This window comes from Megascapheus bottae, chromosome 25 (genome assembly GCF_031878675.1).
Source record: "Megascapheus bottae isolate mThoBot1 chromosome 25, mThoBot2.hap1, whole genome shotgun sequence".
In the NCBI taxonomy this organism is placed as follows: domain Eukaryota; kingdom Metazoa; phylum Chordata; class Mammalia; order Rodentia; family Geomyidae; genus Megascapheus; species Megascapheus bottae.
In genome coordinates this window covers 21783663-21804213 of record NC_143533.1, presented here as the reverse complement: position 1 = coordinate 21804213, position 20551 = coordinate 21783663, and the positions used below count along the sequence as shown (strand labels likewise).

The 20551-nt window shown below is 40.0% G+C and overlaps 1 protein-coding gene across 3 annotated transcripts in view; it reads right to left on the bottom strand.

Moving 5' to 3' along the window:
* Positions 1-20551, bottom strand: part of Ttbk2 (tau tubulin kinase 2) — a 55347-nt gene that overhangs the window by 10982 nt on the left and 23814 nt on the right. For all 3 annotated transcript variants that reach the window (XM_090318531.1, XM_090318530.1, XM_090318529.1), the window contains exons 5-12: positions 15360-15500; positions 12971-13075; positions 11137-11202; positions 9681-9773; positions 8313-8438; positions 3970-4127; positions 2803-3019; positions 1608-1819 (exon numbers count right to left, since the gene is read on the bottom strand). In XM_090318531.1, the coding sequence (XP_090174657.1) occupies positions 1608-1819; positions 2803-3019; positions 3970-4127; positions 8313-8438; positions 9681-9773; positions 11137-11202; positions 12971-13075; positions 15360-15500 (1118 nt within the window). The remainder of the gene's footprint in view (positions 1-1607; positions 1820-2802; positions 3020-3969; positions 4128-8312; positions 8439-9680; positions 9774-11136; positions 11203-12970; positions 13076-15359; positions 15501-20551) is intronic.

Here is a 20551-nt window from a genome sequence, read left to right as displayed (position 1 = left end):
AGGAGAACATTTATTCCATAACCTATAACCTTTAAGTTCCATTGAAAATTACTAGACACACAAAAATAAAAATTAAAAGGTATGGACAAAGCATAAAGCAAGTTGCACAGAACTAACAATGTGTAACAATGTATAAGCCATAATTCTGCTTTGTAAGACTGAGGCCAGCTCTTTTCTCAGCGTGTACCCTATTTAATTCCTTTGTGTGTTAGGCCAGTTCTCTGCCAAATTAAGCTTTTGTCCTTTTTGCACTCCCATCTTAACTATGATTCCAAATGTCCATTCTTATGACAATACCAAGACGTACACATGCTTATAAGTACAAGACAGAATGACTACCATGTGTGGAGGAATGTACCAGGGAAAGAAGACAGGCCATAAGTGGCTAAACTGTCTTAGGGAACTGTACCATCAAACCTATGATCCTCCATTGTCAATAATAGCTACCAGAAATACACCAGTGAAGGCTATGACTACTAACAGAGCATAAGACTTAAGACTTTGGCAGTCACATTGCAAATTCTTCCCCTTTTTTTTCTTTTGTTTGTTTGCTGATTGGTAGTGGGACTTGAACTCTGGGCCTGGGCGCTGTCCCTGAGCTCTTCAGCTCAAGGCTAAGGCTCTACCACTTTGAGTTACAATGCCACTTCCGGTTTTCTGGTGGTTAACTGGAGATAAGAGTCTCATAGGCTTTTGTGCCTAGGCTGGCTTTGATCCTCAGACCTCAGCCTCCTGAGTAGCTAGGATTACCAGTGTGAGCCACAGGTGCCTGGTGGTGCAAGGTCTTCTTGAAGTTCCATCTCTGTCTTCTGTTACCAGCATTTGTTATGTGTTACCAGCATTTGTTCACTGAATATAAGCTACAAGGAGTCATTATAGTATTTATGTATAGGTCTCTAAAATGTTTGTCTTTCCTACTCTCTTGGTAGATTCTGAGATCTAGAGGATAAGAATGAGAAGCGTGTTGCTGTATATTTCCCCACTATACCTTCCTCATAGGTTACTCACTAAATTGAAAAGCCTTTTATGTATGGGTTACTTTTCTCTTCAAGCATTCCCTTACTTTCTGCCTCATGCTATTCTTTTTTTTTTTTTTTTTGCCAGTCCTGGCCTTGAGCTCAGGTCCTGAGCACTGTCCTTAGACTTTCTCAAGGCTAGAGCTCTACCACTTGAGCCACAGCACCACTTCTGGATTTTTTCCATGTATGTGGTACTCAGGAATTGAACCCGAGTCTTCATGCATGCTAGGCAAGCACTCTACCACTAGGCCAAACTCCTGGCAGCCTCATGCTATTCTTATCATGCCTTCTCAAATTCTACCACATTGTTTAGAAGAGATCACCTTACAAATTAGGTCCCTGCAAAAATTCTTTTTAACTGCACCTAGCTTTACAAAGTTAGCTCCTTCACAGCAAAAGGTATGTAATCAAATGGTGGTATTATGAGGAGAACTAAAACCAAGGATAACTGGAAATATGGACAAAATGAGAATGAAGTAAATATTGAAAAAGTGCAAGAATTTCTTATTTGGAACACTTTCCTACTAGAGGTGACAACCACAATAATAACATTAGAAGCTTTAAAAAAGAAAGAAAGATGATTCATACCAGGTTTCAAGAAACTTGTCAGTGTCTGGCTTTGGCTCCAGTGTCAGGCGTTTCTCCAGCTCAAAGCTGTGGATGGAACGTAACTTTCGTACCAACGGAACATCCCTGTCAGGCTGAGTAACCTCTGACCGCACACGAATGGGTGAACCGAGGCTTGGTGCATTGAGGACACCATTCACATGACCATGGCTGTTCTCTTCCTCAGTAGCAGCCTAAAAAAATATAAAATGAAACCAGGAGAGGAAAAGCACTCCAGGTACCATACATGCAAGAAATCACTGAAGACTTTCAGATTCACCTCTTTTCTGAGGATTGGGTATTCAGATTACATAGAAGACACGGTCAAAAATTACTACAAGGAGAAGAAAAACATGAAAATAACATTAAGAGATATGAAAATGGGAGCAGGAGATTGGGAAGATCTTATTTCAAGGTCATCCTCAGTAAAAAGGTTTTTTTGGTTTTGTTTTTTTTTTTTGCCAGTCCTGGGGCTTGAGCTCAGAGCCTGTCCTTGGACTTTCTCCAGGCTAGAGCTCTACCACGTAAGCCTCAGCACCACTTCTGGCTTTTTTCTATGTATGTGGTACCGAGGAATTGAATCCGGGTCTTCATGCATGCTAGGCAAGCGCTCTATCACTAGGCCAAACTCTTGACCCAGTAAAAGTTTTTGAGACTCCATCTCAACAATAAAACATTGCATGTGGTAGTGTGTCCTATCATCCCAGCAGACTCAAAAATTAACAAAAGCAAAAAGGGCTTGGCTCAAGTATCAGAGTTTCGTAATGGGTATAATGTTTCCATTTTTTGGAGGCTACATAATGAAGAATCGTATTTACAATCCATTCTCAGATGCTTCAGCAAATGTGCAGTATTATATATGTGTGTATTCAGCTGAATTATCTACTTGTTCTTTTTGTTTTAATACTGGAGACTGAATTCAGGGCTTACTGGGTAGAGCCCTCTGACCCGAGCCATTCTCTTAGCCCCGAAAAGGACATTTTTATATAGTTCTACCTAAGTAAGTGGCCAGTGTTAATAGTTGGTATGTCTCGACAAGAAGCATGTTTAAAATCAGTAGCAATACAATGTATTATCAATTTTACGCTCAAAACTGAGAATCATATATTTTTCTGTAACAGTAAGAGAAAAGTAAGTACACATGGAATGATATGACTTATATGCAAGAAATACACACCTTACACATTCCAAATTTGATCTTATTCTTGTTGGCATCCATCTCCTCCCAGACGTCCTTCTCCTGGGGACGAGGGTGGCCTAGTGATCCAGGCAATTTGTCTGGTGATACAGCAACAGGGATGCCATTCTCTCCATCACTAAGCTGTTCATCTGGAAATACCTCATCTGTATTTTCTCGAAGCAAGTCTCCAGGGATGGGAGTGGCATTGGCAATTCTAAAAGTGATACAAGAAAAACAAACAAACCATGGAGCACTAGAAGATGCGAATCAAAAATTATTTGAAACTATCTGACATTTCCTTCTAGGTTTAAGGGAAAGCTATATATTATTAAGAGGATTATTTTTGTTTGTTTTCTTTTGCTTCTTGTGGGTCTTGGGTCTTGAAACCAGAGCTTGCCCAGTGTCCCTAGGCGTTTTTGCTCAAGGGTAGTGTTCTATCATTTGAACCACAGCTCTACTTCTGGCTTTTTGCTAGTTATTTGGAGATAAGAATTTTACCACCTTGGGCCGGGAGTTTGGTCTAGTGGTTAAAGTGCTTCCCTAGCATGCACGAAGACCCGGGTTCGATTCCTCAGTACCACATTCATAGAAAAAAATAGCCAGAAGTGGTGCTGAGGCTCAAGTGGTAGAGCTCTAGCCTTGAGAAAGTCCAAGGACAGTGTTCAGGCCCTGAGCTCAAGCCCAGGACTGGCAAAAAAAAAAAAAAAAGAATTTTACCACCTTTCCTGCTCTGGTTGGCTTTGAACTACAATCCTCAAGCTCTCAGTCTCCTGAGTAACTAGGATTTATAGGTGTGAGCCACCAATGCCTTGCAAGAGGTATTTCTGTCAAACTTTTTTTTTTTTTTTGGAAAAGTTAAAAACTCATGCCATTCTATAATAAAAATGAGTAAAATTTGAGAATTCAGAACTTTCCATTTTAAAAATTCAAATTGTAACACAATAACTCTTGTGTGACAGTCACTTTGGAAGTCAGGCACATCTGGTCTATTTTCTAAGATGTTTCCATCAATTGCAGCCAGAATTATAGGCACAAGCCTCCGGCAGGAAAGCCAAAGAAGAGCATCAGGCCTTGAGTTCAAGTTCCAGTAACAGTGCGCGCGCACACACACACACACACACACACACACACACACACACACACACACACACACACGAGGCATACCCGATGGCAGCTGGGGTCAGGCGTGTGTGTAACTGAGGAGTGGTTGAGGTGGTGGTGGTGGCTAGGGAGCCATCAGTTCCAGTCTTCTCCCAGTCAAAAGGATCGGTCTCAGTGACTCCAAAGGTCTTCATACTGCTGTCAAACACGGATGTAAGAAGCTAAACCACAAAGAAAAGCACAGTCATTTTCTTCTACAGAAGACATACAAAGCTGAGACATGCAAAGTCTCAGCTTAATTTTAATTATGTTCTAAAATTTATGTGCCAGTGATTGTATATAGAGATTCCCTTCTTGAATACTTGTTTGCTAAACATGCCATTTGAAATAGAATGTAAAAAATCATTGTTAAAAAGCACTGGTGACTCATAAAATGCATGCAGTAATTTTTTCTTTAAAACAAAGTGAAGCTGTGAATCAAGTGGTAGAGTGCAATCTTGAGCAAAAGAAGCCCAGGGACAGTGCCTAGGCCCTAAGTTCAAGTCTGCACAAAAAAATTAATAATTTTTAGCCTGGCACTGGTGGCTCACATACATAATCCTAGTTACTCAGGAGGCTGAGATCTGAGGATCATAGTTTGGAACTCTAGCAGGAAAGTCTGAGATACTATTATCTCCCATTACCTACAAAAACAAACAAACAAACAAACAACAATAAAAACCAGAAGTGGAGCTATGGCTCAAGTGAAAGATCAATATTCTTGAGCACAGAAGCTCAGGGAGAGTGCCTAGGCCCTGAGTTCAAACCTAAAGACTGGCACCAAAATAGTTCAAAGAAGGAAATTTAAATAGGTATTATATGTGGATAATACTAAGCTCACAATTTCAGTTGTGGTACTGGTTTATACTTATACAGGAGAATGCTCTTAGATTTTGTAAGATATATAATAAAGCATCTCATTTAGAATCCACTCCCAGATGCTTTGGCAACAGGAAATGCAGATGCTGTGTATTCAGTATTATATATGTGTGTATTGAACTGAGGACTTATGCTGCTAAGCAGGGCACTCTAACTTGAACCAACCCAAATCAGGGATTTTTTTGTAGGTTGTGGGGCTTGAACTGGGCCTGGACACTGTCCCTGTGCTCTTCAGCTCAAGGCTACTGCTCTACCTGCCCTGGGCCTGGATGCTGTACCTGAGCTCTTCAGCTCAAGGCTACTACCCCACCCTTGAGCTAAGCTCCATTTCCAGTTTTCTAGAGGTTAACTGGAGATAAGAGTCTACGGTCCTTTTGTGCAGGGGCTGGCTTTGAACCTTTATCCTCAGATCTCAGACTCCTGAGTAGCTAGGATTACAGGCATGAGCCACTGTGCCCACCTGGCAACAGGGATTTTTTTTTTTAATGTTTTATTTATTTATTTATTTATTTATTTTTTGCCAGTCCTGGGCTTGGGCTCAGGGCCTGAGCACTGTCCTTGGACTTTCTCAAGGCTAGAGCTCTACCACTTGAGCCTCAGCACCCCTTCCGGCTTTTTTCTATGTATGTGGTACCGAGGAATCAAACCCTGGTCTTTGTGCATACTAGGCAAGCACTCTACTGCTAGGCCAAACTCCTGGCCCAGGGATTTTTTAAAATATGATTTAACCAAAGTGGCAGTATGAATAGTTGGTATGTGTAGGTAAGGGGCATATACAATTTTTTTTTTGGGTGGGTTTGAGAAGTTCTTAAAACCCACCAACTCTCATGCGCACATGCGTATGTGTGTTTAAATATACAAATAATTACAAAGCAATTTATCCTCTTAATTTGAATTATATTAGTCATAATTTCATGTTGTTTTTTAAATTCTCAGTACCACACTACGTTTTTGCAAAAGAGCCTTCACAAAGCAGCTTGCTATTCTTGCCCAAGCAAAGCATTTTTTTATAATAATATATTTTATTTAACTATATATACAAATTTTTTTTTTTGCCAGTCCTGGGCTTGAGCTCAGGGCCTGAGCACTGTCCTTGGACTTTCTCAAGACTAGCACTCTACCACTTGAACCTCAGCACCACTTCCGGCTTTTTTGCTATGTATGTGGGGTCCTGAGGAATCGAACCCGGGTCTTCGTGCATGCTAGGCAAGCACTCTACCACTAGGCCAAACTCCCGGCCCCGTGTACAAATGTTTTAAAGAATTTATTAACATTGATTTTTACATCATATTTCAAATGACATGTTTGACAAACAAGTATTCAAGAAGGGAATCTCTATATACAATCACTGGCACTTAGTTTTTAGAGCATAATCAAAATTAGGGTAAGCGTCTGCATATCATAGATACATATTAAACTATGTAATAAAACAGTGTGTCCACAGAGTCATAGGTTTTTTTTATGTCTATGTAGTTGTGTTTATCTCCAATACCATGTCCATAGCATTGGGTGTGCAAAAATTGAGTCCTCGCTCTTGTACTGTTTGGATCAATAGCCACATGTTAAGGCTGCCATGCGCCTTTTGTTCCTTTGGTCTTGCCTGTCTCACTCAACATGATTCACTCGAGCTTCATCCATTTCCCTACAAATGCCAGTATTTTATCTTGTCTGTTGGCTAAGTAGAATTCCATAAAAGTAAAGCATTTTTAATCAATGATTATGCTTTCATTCTTTCCATGCTTGTATCCTATCCTCTTGAGATTCATCTTATACAGTTCCTGTCCCAGATGTGAAATCAGCATTTTTTTTGGGGGGGGGTCATTCAGGGACTTGAACTCTGGGCCTAGATGTTGTTCCTGAGCTCTTCAGCTTAAGGCTACTGCCTTACCTATTGAGCCACAGCACCACTTCTGGTTTTCTAGTGGAGATAAGAGTTTTCACGGACTTGGACTTTAGTGCTTGGGTTGGCTATGAACCACAATCCTCAGATCTCAGCCTCCTGAGTAGCCAGGATTACAGGCATGAGCCACCACATCTGGGTTCAGCACATCTTTATTGGGAGATTTTTCTCTTATTTCTTTGAGACTTTTTGAAAAGATTAGTCTGAGCTCGGAGTTGGTGTCTCATGCCTCTATCATCTATATACTGCTAGTCAGCAGGCTGGTATAAAAGGATCATGGTTCAAACTCAGCTTGGAAAGGAAAGTTTGTGAGATTCTTATTTCCAATTAACTAGGAAAAATCTAGAAGTAGAGCTGTGTTTGAGTAGTAGAGCATCAGCCTTGGGTAAAAAACTCAAGCATTAAGAACACAAGGCCCTGAGTTTGAGCTCTACCAGCACATATACACACACATGCGCGGGCACACACACATGCACACACTATAAAAATTACATATAAAATGTAAATATTGGACCACATTTTCTGGGCATGATGTTACATGCTTATAATCGCAGTTTTTGAGAGGCCAAAACAAACAAATAAAAAACTATTCCAAAGCAACTCAAATATAACATGCTACATAATATAAACTTATTGTGCTGTAAGAATGCTTGGTCTTTTGACTGGACACTTACACTAACAAACTTTCACTAACAGGCAACAAAGTTTATAAAAATGGTACAATAATACATTATTTTTACTATTTATGCTTTCAGTGCCGGCAATTATTTTGCATTAAGCCTTGACCAAGTTCTCCCTAAGAAGAGCACAGTCTTCTGAAATATACCTTGCTGGAGTTTGGGGACGCATTTTGTGGTAAATGTAGGTAACTCTCAGAAGGCCTCATCAGCTCATTCTCTGAGGAAATGATTCACTGGCCACAGACAAAATGGAGCCAATATTATTGACTACTATCCCATGGCACATTAACACATGATAATAAACAGTTCTGGACAGGGGACATTCTCTAGTTGAAAATTTCCCTCAGATCAAGAAATTAGAAACAGAATCTACATGACTTGAATTATGAGCATATTCATCCATCAGGTGGATCAGATTAGGAGCAATAAAATATGCCTTACAAGAAGCAAACCTAGCCAGGAGTTTTGCCTAGTGGTTAAAGTGCTTGCTTAGCATGCATGAAGACACGGGTTCGATTCCTTGGTACCACATACATAGAAAAAAGCCGGAACTGGTGCTGAGGCTCAAGTGGTAGAGCTCTAGCCTTGAGAAAGTCCAAGGACAGGGCTCAGGCCCTGAGCTCAAGCCCAGGACTGGAAAAAGAAAAAAAAAAAGAAGCAAACCTAAAACTCTGAAGTAAGAGCCATCCAGAAGGAACAGACAGACAGACAGACACACAAACACACACACACACACTCTCTCTCTCTCTCATACTCAATTCTACCTCCTTTCTCTCAGGATGTATTTAAATAATATCATTTTAGGTATCTCCCATACTCAAAATATTTATGACATTCTCAATAGTACAATGTATGAAAGCACACACTAAAAGAATTAACCCTCAGAATTCACAAAGCTGCTTGATTACCTGGTAATCTGGTTTTGTAAAATAATCCAAAGAGGAAATATGGTCCAGAAAGATGCTGAATTCTGGTGGAAGATGTTTCAGCATGAGCCTATGGTCATACCTCTCCTTAATAGAGCCTACTTGCTCCTTGGAAATAAAGAGAAAAGGATCCAAAATCAATTTATCTTGGCAACTCTGCATTAAAAGCCTCTCTGGATAGTCTCAAGGGAATGTACTAGGCAATGAGATAGTGGGTATTTAAGTCTAAAGCAAGAACTAGTCTCTAATGTTCAATGCCTTAACCTGCCAGAAAACTGTCATGCAAACCAAAAGAATACTAGAGTTCTGCATCAGTCAACTAATGACAAAAAGCAAAATAATTTATCTTAAATTGAGATCACATTTTTTTTATCAATACATGTTTATTGTTTCCAAATCAAAGAACACAAGATGGCAAAAACTAAAAGCTATGTATACGATACATACATATTAATTAGCTCTCTAATATCAAAAGCAAAATTTTTAGAGTAACTGAGGCTTGAATTTAGGGCTTTTTGCTTGGGAGGCAGGTATTTAAGACATGCCTCTAGCCCTCTGCTTTCACTATTTGACCTCTGCTTTCACTATTCTTTTCTTTTTGGTCGGTTGTGGGACTTGAACTCCAGGCCTGGGCGTTGTCCCTGAGCTCTTCAGCCCAAGGCTACCTACCACCCTACTATCCCTTGAGCCACAGTGCCACTTCCAGTTTTCTGGTGGTTAATTGGAGATAAGAGTCCCATGGACTTAGAGCCTGAGCTGGCTTTGAACCGCAATCCTCAGATCTCAGCCTTCTGAATAGCTAGAATTACAGGCCTGAGCCACCTTGCCTGGCTTATTATTCTTTTTTTTTAAATTCTTTATTGTAATTAATAAAAGGGTTACATGATCTTATTATTCTTTTTAACAGACACATTTTTTTTTTTTGCCCAGATCAACCTGAACTATGATCTTCCATTTTTCAATTTGAGTAGCTAGAATGACAGGCTTGTATGACCATATCCAGATTGTTTGCTTGTGAAGAGTTCTCATAAACCTTTTGTCCTACTGGCCTCAAATCATAATTCTCTTGATCTCAGCTTCTGAAGTAGCGATGATTATAGGTTTAAGTCACACATTCAGCTTAGGATCTAAGTTTCATATGTAAGTCCATCTTATATAAGTTAAAATGTACATTTTAACTGATAAAAACAAAACCATAGATGTTAAGGGAGTGCTATGTGATATTTCAACACACTATAAACATTGTATAATGTTTATTATATATGTATATATGTATTCAACACAAATTCATGCTAAGTATAAATTTTTTCTTCTTTCTTTGACCAAAATTATAACTGTTTCCAAAACTACCTTGTCCTTAATTTTTCTCCAAGGCAGCTGACCAACCACAAACTCCACCAACATGTAGAATAAGGACCAAAGGTCATCATGTCTTCCCATTTCCTTAGTAAATAAAAACAGAATTCAGTGACATTGTATTACAAGTTCTTCTAAATAAATGAAATTGTTAAAGGCATAGCCATTTTGTTCATCTTAGTAGGCCTAACATTTTAAAATTTTAATGTATTTCTAAAAAAATTGCTTCTGTATATACATAGCTACAAGCAATATGCTCAACAGTGTCTGTGTGTTTATATGCCTACACACACTTTCTGATATGAAGAATAGCAGCTAGATGGAGGTGCAGCTCAGTAATGACAGAGCTCTTGCCGAGCATGCATGAGACATAGGTTTGAGACCCAGCATTGTCAAAAGTAAATAAACAGATAAACAGAAACTACTTTAGTCCCTAGAAATCCTAGATGAACAATCTACTAATTAATGAGTTGATTAGACGGGAGTTTATGTAGCATGTACAAGACCCTGGATTTAATTCCTAGTATGAAAAGAAATTAGTAAAAATAAATTCAAAGCCAAAACTGGAAACAGGAGAAGCAAACTGGCTTTGCCTTTGGTTGTTATAGGACATTTAAAATGGGTTTTATCAACACAAAATTATGCATGAGTTATCTTAGATTAGATAAATATTGTAAGTAAAACCATGAACCCTATGCTTTATTAGATATTAATAGTATAATCTTTGCAAATAATTTCTTTTTTTTTTTTTTTGCCAGTCCTGGGCTTGAGCTCAGGGCCTGAGCACTGTCCTTGGACTTTCTCAAGGCTAGCGCTCTACCACTTGAGCCTCAGCACCACTTCCAGCTTTTTTCTACGTATGTGGTGCCGAGGAATTGAACCCGGGTCTTCATGCATGCTAGGCAAGCACTCCACCACTAGGCCAAACTCCCGGCCCCTGCAAATAATTTCTTGCAACATAGCACAAGCCTTCTACCTCTTCAAAAATACCGAATTGTTCGTTAAAGATATAAATTAAACTGTTCGTTAAAGATGTATATATGTAATTAAAGAAATATATTACCTATAGATATAATATGTACTGAGCTATTATCTTTTATGGCAAATAGTTTTCTTTTTCCTTTTTTAAAATGTCGGTTGTGGGGCTTGAACTCTAGGCCTGGGCACTGTCCCTGAGCTCTTCACCTCCAGGCTAGTGCTCTACCACTTGAGCCACACTGCCACTTCTAGTAGTTTTATTGTCTATGCAGCTACACAAATCTGTTATCCACTGTATACCTTATCATGTAAGTGCCAGAGAAAAAAAGTGAATTAAGACAGTCATTGAGATGAATTGAAGAGGGAGCTGCTGATCCTGAGCACTTTCCCACCTTTGTCCTATATAACGTAAAGGGGATGTGCCCGACTTGAGACACTGCACACACAGGCGACTCCAGTCTCGATTACCTACCCTGTTACGATGAGCATTGATGGATGCATAACGAACTGTCCCTCGAAAGCCTGCCACAGCTCGAGGCTACAACAAAGCCAAGCAAGAATAAAAAGGTCAAAATTTCAAATTCCAACAGATTCAGCATAACTGGGAAGGGGAAAGGGAAGGAAAAGGGAAAGAACATAAAGTGGAATCAACCCTCTCCCACTTGGACTAGGGGGCCTCCATTCTACCCTGAATTCCGTGATCTAGGGACATCTTTGTCTCTGCTTAGTCCTATTTTAGTGACAATCTTACTAGTTCAGTTTTAGCACAAATCCTGCACCCATAGAATCTGTCCGCTCTTGACATCTGACCAAACTTTATCTCTCACCTTTTCTGCCTTACTACTCCGTCTTAATATGCTTTCAAGGGCCAGGAGTTTGGCCTAGTGGTAGAGTGCTTGCCTAGCATACATGAAGACCCAGGTTTGATTCCTTCGTATCACATACATAGGAAAAGCTGGAAGTGGTGCTGTGGCTCAAATAGTCGAGCGCTAGCCTTGAGAAAGCCCAAGGACAGTACCCAGGCCCTGAATTCAAGCTTCAGGACTGGCTAAAATGTGAAATTCCCTATTACCAACAATGAAAACTTAAAAGCATGCAAAGAAACCAGGAGGTGGGACATCTGCATAGGGAAAAAGTGAGCAGAAGAAAATGCCTGTGAGAAGGACTTGATTCTGGAATCAACTAGGAAAGATTTAAAGAAAAATTATATTCATAGAACTAAAGAAAAACTTGATTAAAGAAGCATCTTAACTATGTTTTATTGTCATATAAAAAATAAAAAAGAAACCAGGTGCCAGGAGTTCACGACTATAATCCTATCTTCTCAAGAGACAGAAATCCGAGGACTGAAGTTCAAAGCCAGTCTGGGCAGGGAATGTCTCTTATCTCCAAGAGAGGGGAGGGGATCTGGTAGTGGGGCTGTGACCCAAGTGGTAGACCATTAACCTCAAACAAAAAGAAGTCCAGTGACAGGACCGGGAGTTTGGCCTAGCGGTAGAGTGCTTGACCAGATTTCATGAAGGCCCAGGTTCAATTCCTCAGTACCACATACATAGAAAAAAGCTGGAAGTGGTGCTGAGGCTCAAGTGGTAGAACTCTAGCCTTGAGAAAGTCCAGACAGTGCTCAGGCCCTGAGCTCAAGCCCAGGACTGGCAAAAATAAAAAAAATAAAAAAAAAATAATAATAATATAAAGAAGTCCAGTGACAGCACCCAGGCTCTGAGTTAAAGCCCTAGGACCAGCTCCAAAAATCAATAATAAAACAAAAGTAATGAAGAAAACCAACATACAGAGTTTAGAAAGTTAAAAGAATTTCCTGCTAACATCGAAAGTCAGGCATGGAAGCATATACTATACTACCACCATTCTGGAGGGTAAGGCAGAAGAGTCCTGAATTTGAGACCATCATGGGCTACACAGTAAGCTGGCCTCAAAAGACAGATAAATAAATAAATAAATAAACAAACATAAAAAGATGAAACAGAAAGAAAATTATAGCATGTAGTAAGGATATCGACTGCAAAAAAGTCTCTAAAGGCCAATGGGCATGTTTTTACTATCAACTACTCTAAACCTACTGCTAAAATATATTACTTTAAAGCCATCACTCTCAAAAACAAGAATTGTTCATTTTAGTATATAACATAATCATAAGAGATATAAGCCACTTCTTAGATCTCTAACATCTATTATTTTCAATGAGCTATATTCCCAAGCCATAGATAACATTCATTCTAATATACAATTAGCATTTCTCTACAGTGCTACTATAAAGGATAAATTTTATGTAATAGGAAATATCTTACTGGTCTGACGTCACCACAGGAGTTGGTAAATTGTCGAGCCAAGCCAAAATCAAGCATAAAACATTTCCTACATGTGCTAGGAAAGCGACCCATGGCAAAGTTGGACTAGAAAAATAAAGGAGGAAAACAGACATACTTTTAATTTAGTCCTTACATTCAACCTTATTTTCTCTAAATTATTTTTTTATTTAAAAGTCTATATTACACATGTTCCAAATAGTGCAGTAAATAATGTTTATAAAGGGCCGGGAATTTGGCCTAGTGGTAGAGTGCTTGCCTAGCATGCATGAAGACCCGGGTTCGATTCCTCGGTACCACATACATAGAAAAAAGCCGGAAGTGGTGCTGAGGCTCAAGTGGTAGAGCTCTAGCCTTGAGAAAGTCCAAGGACAGTGCTCAGGCCCTGAGCTCAAGCCCAGGACTGGCAAAAAAAAAAAAAAAAAGTTTATAAATTAATAAAAATTACTTACTTCTTTGTTCTATTAATGCCTAACATCAGATGGACTCTGAGCAAAAAAGAACTTAGGCAACTGTTATACACAATATAACAATGACAACTGGGAAATTTAAGTTACTTGAAATTCTAGTCTGTGGCAATGCTTAAATGACAAACCAACCCTACCTCTTAAAAACAGAGAAACAAGGAATGTATTTTAGAAATACACAGTTCATAAATTTCCTATAAGAAAGTTGAATTTTACTAAGTTTAAAGTATAACTACAATTCAAGGAAATATTTCTTTTTTCTTGTCTTTTTTTGGACATTGTGAGACTTGAACTCTGGGCCTAGGTGTTGTCACTGAGGTCTTCAGCTCAAAGCTACTGCCCTACCTCTTGGCCTGGGGGTTGTCCCTGAACATTTCAGCTCAAGGTACTACCCTACCCCTTGAGCCACAGCCCCACTTCCCATTTTCTAGTGATTAATTGGAGATTAAAGTCTCACAGACTTTTTAGTGCCCGGGTTGGCTTTGAACCTTATTCCTCTGATCTCAGACTCCTGCGTAGCTAGGATTATAGGCATGAGCCATTTCACCCAGCTTTAAGGAAACATTTCTAAAAAGATTTAAGCAAAATATACTTTTTATTTTTCTCAAAAATCAATGTAGCAAATTACAAAGGATTCTAGATACTTACAGTGAGACCAAAAGAAGATACACATAGAAAAGAATCACAAATGCCTAAGCCCCTCTTCATACTTTTATAAAATAATATACATCCTGAAACAAACTCCTAAGATAGAAACAAAAGATTTGTTTTGTTTTGTTTTTGCCAGTCGTGGGGCTTGAACTCAGGGCCTGGGCATTGTCCCTGGGGTCTTTTGCTCAAAGACTAGTGCTCTACCATGTTGACCCCCCAATGGCACTTTCAGTTTTCTGATGGCTAACTGGAGACAAGAGTCTCATAAACTTTCATGCCTGGACTGGCTTTGATCTACGATTCTCAGATCTCAGCCTCCAGAGTAGGTAACATTACAGGTGTGAGCCATGGGTGCCTGGCTTTTTTCTTTAAAATGTAGTTTAAATTGTTGTAATAAAGGGATTTCAATTCAACGTGTCAATTTATGTGTACAATGCACTTTGTTCCATGTCATTCTTTCCTTCTTCGTCCCCCTATTTATTACAGCCCCACCCCCCCCACAAGTTTCCTAGTGCTCTTTTCACATACGTTCAGTGAGTATCATCACTGTATTTGCCCACCATTCTCTCTCTATTCATTTTTCTCCCATCCCTTAAATCCCATCCTCCTCAGACATGACATGTTTCAACATCCTAGTATTTATTTTGTTAAATTGTTAATTGCTGAAAGCGAAGTTCATATATATTTTTAACCAGTTTCAGGATAAAAATCTAAAGTACTAATTTAGATATCAAGCTGAGTAATTAGCAATGTTAGCATGCAAAATAACAAGAGTGAAGCATAAAATATTTTTAATTTGACTAGCAAATAACTTTTTTTTTTTTTTTTTTTTTGCCAGTCCTTGGCTTGAGCTCAGGGCCTGAGCACTGTCCTGGGACTTTCTCAAGGCTAGAACTCTACCACTTGAGCCTCAGCACCGCTTCCGGCTTTTTCTATATATGTGGTACCAAGGAATCGAACCTGGGTCTTCGTGCATGCTAGGCAAGCACTTTAACCACTAGGCCAAATTCCCGGCCCCGCAAATAACATTTGTTATGAGAAAAGCTCTTGAAAATAAGTTGTGGTTTGTAATTACCATTCTCAGAAAAACTGCAAGCTATATTTTTGCTTCCAAGCTTTTACAGAAATAAAGTATTTCTTTGAATTTAACCACAGTAAGTACAGAAAGCTACATTTGTAATTTATTGTGTCTCATCATAACACTGTGGGTACCAAACAAAACCCATCTGTGTTGTGATAGAAAAAGCCCCTACCGGTTTGATGTCTCGGTGCAGAAATCCCACGGAATGGATGCTTTCAATAGACTCCAGAATCTGTTTCCCCAGTCGAAGAGTAGTGCTAATGGTGAATGTGCCCCGAGATTGGCTACGACGAAGATCTGCCAGATTCCGACCCTGTGAAACCAGATGATCACTTTTAAACATGGTACTAAAGCTGCTATAAGACAGGAAAACTATTCATTTACCATTAATCAGCGCTGTGACTGAAATAGCGCAAGTTTTAATCCTCTCATTCAACAGAAGGTTTAATCACATGAGGGTTTCAGACAGATTTAAGAATAACTGCCTGGGTGTTGGTGACTCATGTCTGTAATCCGAGCTACTCAGGAGGCTGAGGGCTAAGGATTGTGGTTCAAAGCCACCTCAGGCAGGAAAATCTGTGAGACTCCTATCTCCAATTCACTACTCAGAAAGGCTGGAAGTGGCACTGTGGCTCAAGTGGTAGAGTGCTAGCACTGAACACAAATGACAGGACAGAGCCCAGAGCCTAGGCCCTGAATTCAAGCTCTAGGGCCAGCAAAAATAAATAAATAACTAGCTTTGGAGTATATCAGGTTTCTGATTTATCAGTTTCCCCTTTTCCCAAATATGATATAACAAACATTCAATTACTTGTAGCAACCTATAACAGCAATGGCTGGGACCTAGCATGCACCTGATACATTACATTCATTAGAGTTGTTAGCCCTCACAGCATTCCAAACAAAAGTTGCTTTGATCCAGTTTTACACATCAAGTCAATGATGTGTCTACATATGGAGATAGATAGGTAGATAGGTATACTGGTAGGCAGGCAGGCAGGCAGGCAGAAAGACAGGCAGACAGATAAATGGATCAATAGGAAATTCATTGAAAACCACTAAATAACAAGGCAGTGAGGGTGAGGAAAAGGAGACCAGTAGATGAGGTTATCCTGACCAAATTATAAATATATACAAGTGTGAATTACCAAGAAGAAATCCATTTGTATAGTTTATACTGGATAGAACATTTACACACACACACACACACACACACACACACACACACACACACAGAGTAAAGTAAGATAGGGTCTGCCAGGGGGTGGGTTCCAGTGGGAACAGGGAGGTCAACCAAGAGAGAGGATGAGAGTGAAAGCGGCTGGGAACCTTATAGGTATGCAAGAAAGTAAAACAATGAAACCTGCTGCAATTATTTTAAAATTAGAAGTGGCACTGTGAATCAAAATGGTATGCATTAGCCTTGAGATGAAGAGCTCAGGGAAAACACCTAGACCCAGAGTTCAAGCCCCACGATAACCACCACCACCACCACCAACAACAAAAAGATGCAGAGAACGAAGGAGAGAGATGGTCAGGGTAAGTTTGATCCAAATACTCTGCGTGCATGTAATCTCCTTTGTACAACTAATAAATGCTGACATAAAAAAATCTTTCATTGCTGGGCACTGGAGGCTCACACCTGCAATCCTAGCTACTCCAGGAGGCTGAGATCTAAAGATCAAGGTTCACAGCCAGCCCAGGGAGAAAACTTCCTCTGAGACTCATCTCCAATTTACTGCTCAAAACCAGAAGTGGCACTATGGCTGCCATGGCAGAACACTAGCCTCAAGTTAGTGCTGGGACAGTGCCCAGGCCCAGAGTGCATGCCCTAGGATTGAACAAAAAAGAAAAAAATACTTTTGTTCTTTTCCCACACTGCTTTTCCATACTGCTGTTCCACCAGAAAGACTCCTTTTGCTTAAGCAACATAGTAAACTGAAGAGGCGGTTAGGGCCAGCGGTGCACGACACCTCCACCATCCTGCACACACACACAGCTGGCTCCACTATCCCTGCTTCAACACTCTGTACTATACAGGTTGGAGGTATCTTGTCACTAAATACCATCCCTTCATTTAAAAATGTGATAAAGCTGGGTGGGGTGGCTCATGCTTGTAATTCTAGCTACTCAGGAGGCTGAGATCTGAGGATGGAGGTTCAAAGCCTGCTTGGGTACTACAAAGCCCATGAGACTCGTATCTCCAACTAATCACCAGGAAACCGGAAGTGGCACTGTGGCTCCAGGGGTAGGGCAGTAGCCTTGAGCTGAAGCGCTCAGGGACAGAGCCCAGGCCCAGAGTTCAAGTCCCACAACCGACAAAAAAGAAAAAAGTGATAAATTCTTAGATTATTTAAACATCACGCAGAATATTACTAATTGTGTATTTAAGCAGTGTAAGAGTTTCAAAGTTATAATAAAGTCAAGAGCTTTTATACATATCTTCTTACAGAGTAGTTTTTACTAACATTCTACTAGGTTTTTTGTTTGTTTGTTTGGTTGGTTTTTGCCAGTCCTGGGGCTTGGACTCAGGGCTTGAGCACTGTTCTAGGGCTTTCCTCAAGGCTAGCACTCTACCACTTGAGGCACAGCATCACTTCTGGCTTTTTCTGTTTATGCGGCACCAAGGAATTGAATCCAGGGCTTCAAGCATGCTAGATAAGCACTCTATCACCAGACCACACTCCCAGCCCTCTAATAAGTTTTTCTTTTCTGTTTTTGTTTTTTTTTTATTGTAATTAGTAAAAGGGTTACATGATATTTGCCAGATAGAAGGTGCATTAATTCACATACATTGATACCCTTTCACATGTCTTGGTACCCGTTTCCCTCCCCCCCCACACCCCCCTCTAATAAGTTTTTCTTATTCAAAAATTTGATACAGATAATTTTGCAACTTTATTTTGTAAACAACTAACACTATCATAGTATAACATTAAAGGAAATCAATTATACTTGTTTTTCTTTTTCCTTTTTTTGGTCAGTCATGGGGCTTGAACTCAGGCCTTGGGCCCTGTAGCTGAGGTCATTTTGCTCAAGGCTAGTTAGTACTCTACTACTTTGAGTCACAGCACCACTTTCAGTTTTCTGCAGGCTAATTGGAGATAGGAATCCCTCTGACTTTCTTTCCCAGGCTGGTTCTGAACTGTATTCTCAGATCTCAACCTCGTGAGTAGCTAGGATTATAGGCGTGAGCCATCAGCACCTAGGTGAATTTTTAATATAAGAATATGCAATGAGTAAAAAGCTCACTTTTCTCAAGTAATTCTATAAATTTAGTATGATTGCAATACAAATGCAACTAGATTTTATTTTGAAAATGTGTAATATTCCTAAAAGGAAAGAAAATAATACAATGTACCCTATGTGTCTACCCAACACCCAGAACTAACAATCATAATAATCATTTTATCTTTTTTTTTTTTTTTTTTTTGCCAGTCCTGGGCTTGAGCTCAGGGCCTAAGCACTGTCCTTGGACTTTCTCAAGGCTAGAGCTCTACCACTTGAGCCTCAGCACCACTTCTGGCTTTTTTCTATGTATGTGGTACCGAGGAATCGAACCCGGGTCTTCATGCATGCTAGGCAAGCACTTTAACCACTAGGCCAAACTCCCAGCCCCTCATTTTATCTTTTATCTATTATCTTTCCCAAACATACTGTTCCCCATCCTATATATACATTCTATTTTTATGTAAGTTCTACTCATATCAGTTTATCTACCTAAAAACACAATTAAGAGCAAATCAATAACGTGAAAAAGAAGTCATTAGCAATTGTTATTGTAAATTTGAATTCGAAACACCAATATAAGCCATGGCAAACCTCTTTAAAAAAAAATACTTCCGGCTGGGTGCTGGTTCATGCCAATAATCCTTGCTACTTAGGAAGTTGGAGAACTGTTATTTGAAGCCAATCTGGACCAAAATGTCTAAGAGATTCTATCTCCAAAGTAACTAACAAAAAGTTTAGCTAGAGGCATGGCCCACATGGTAGAGAACAAGCCAAGCAAGCACAAGACCCTGAATTCAAACCTCAGTACATACAGGAAAAGTGAATCTAACCACTTGAAAATAATTCTGAAAATGAGTCTAGGGTGTGGGGGTCTAGGGAGGGAAAGCGGGACCAAGAAATGTACTCACTAACTTAACTGTAACCCCTCTATATATGACCCTGACAATAAAATTAGATTAAGAACGAAAACATCTAAACTGTGATCTCCCAAAGAGTATTTCCCCATTTCTCCTTTTAAAAAAAGAACAGCAACAAAAGGTTAAAAGTGAAGTGGTGAGGGCCGGAGTTTGGCCTAGTGGTAGAGTGCTTGCCTAGCATGCACAAAGACCCGGTTTGTTTCCTGGGTATCACATACATAGAAAAAGCTAGAAGTGGTGCTGTGGCTCAAGTGGCAGAGTGCTAGCTTTGAGAAAAAAGTCCAAGGACAGTGCTCAAGCCCTGAGTTCAAGCCCCAGGACTGGCAAAAAAAAAGAAAAAAAAAGTGAGCCGGCTAATTCTAGCTCTACAGAACAGAATGCACAGAATCTAACTAATCCTCTCAAATAAATCCACATCCAAGAAAGAAGTCAAAGACAGATGAATATTAAAAATAAAAGCTATGGATCAAAATCCATGAGACTGTAGTTATATTAAGAGAAAGGGAGGAGGATACACCTGAAAATGCCATTAAGAGAACATACACAAGCTGGTGTGGTGGCTCACGCCTGTAATCCTAGCTACTCAGGAGCTGAGATCTGAGGATCAAGGTTCCAAGCCAGCCCAGGCACAAAAGGACCTGAGACTCTTATCTCCAATTAACCTCTAGAAAACGGAAGTGGGGCTTGGATCTAGGGTAGGGTGGTAGCCTTGAGCTGAAGAGCTCAGGGACAGTGCTCAGACCCAGACCGAGTTCAAGCCCCATGACTCACAAAAGAAAGAGGGCGGGTAGAGTGAGAAAGGAGAGACAGGAGAGAGAGAGAGAACATATACACAGGAAACAAGTGCTCATCTGTGTTGATGGGCACCATCCCTGAGCTCTTCAGCTCAAGGCTACCACCTGCCCTTGAGCCAAGCCTCACTTCCCATTTTCTAGAGGTTAATTGGAGATAAAAGTCTCAGGGACTTCTTAGTGTCCAGGCTGGCTTTGAACCTTGATGCTCAGATCTCAGCGTCCTGAGTAGCTAGGATTACAGGTATGAGCTACCACACCCAGCTTTTTTTTTTTTTTTTTAAACTCTGCACCTGGGCGCTGTCCCTTAGCTTTTCAGCTGAAGTGTACCACCCTTCCGTAGAGACACAGCCCCACTTCCTAGTGGTTAATTGGAGATAAGAATCTCTTTAGTACCTGGGCTGGTTCTGAACCGCGATCCTCAG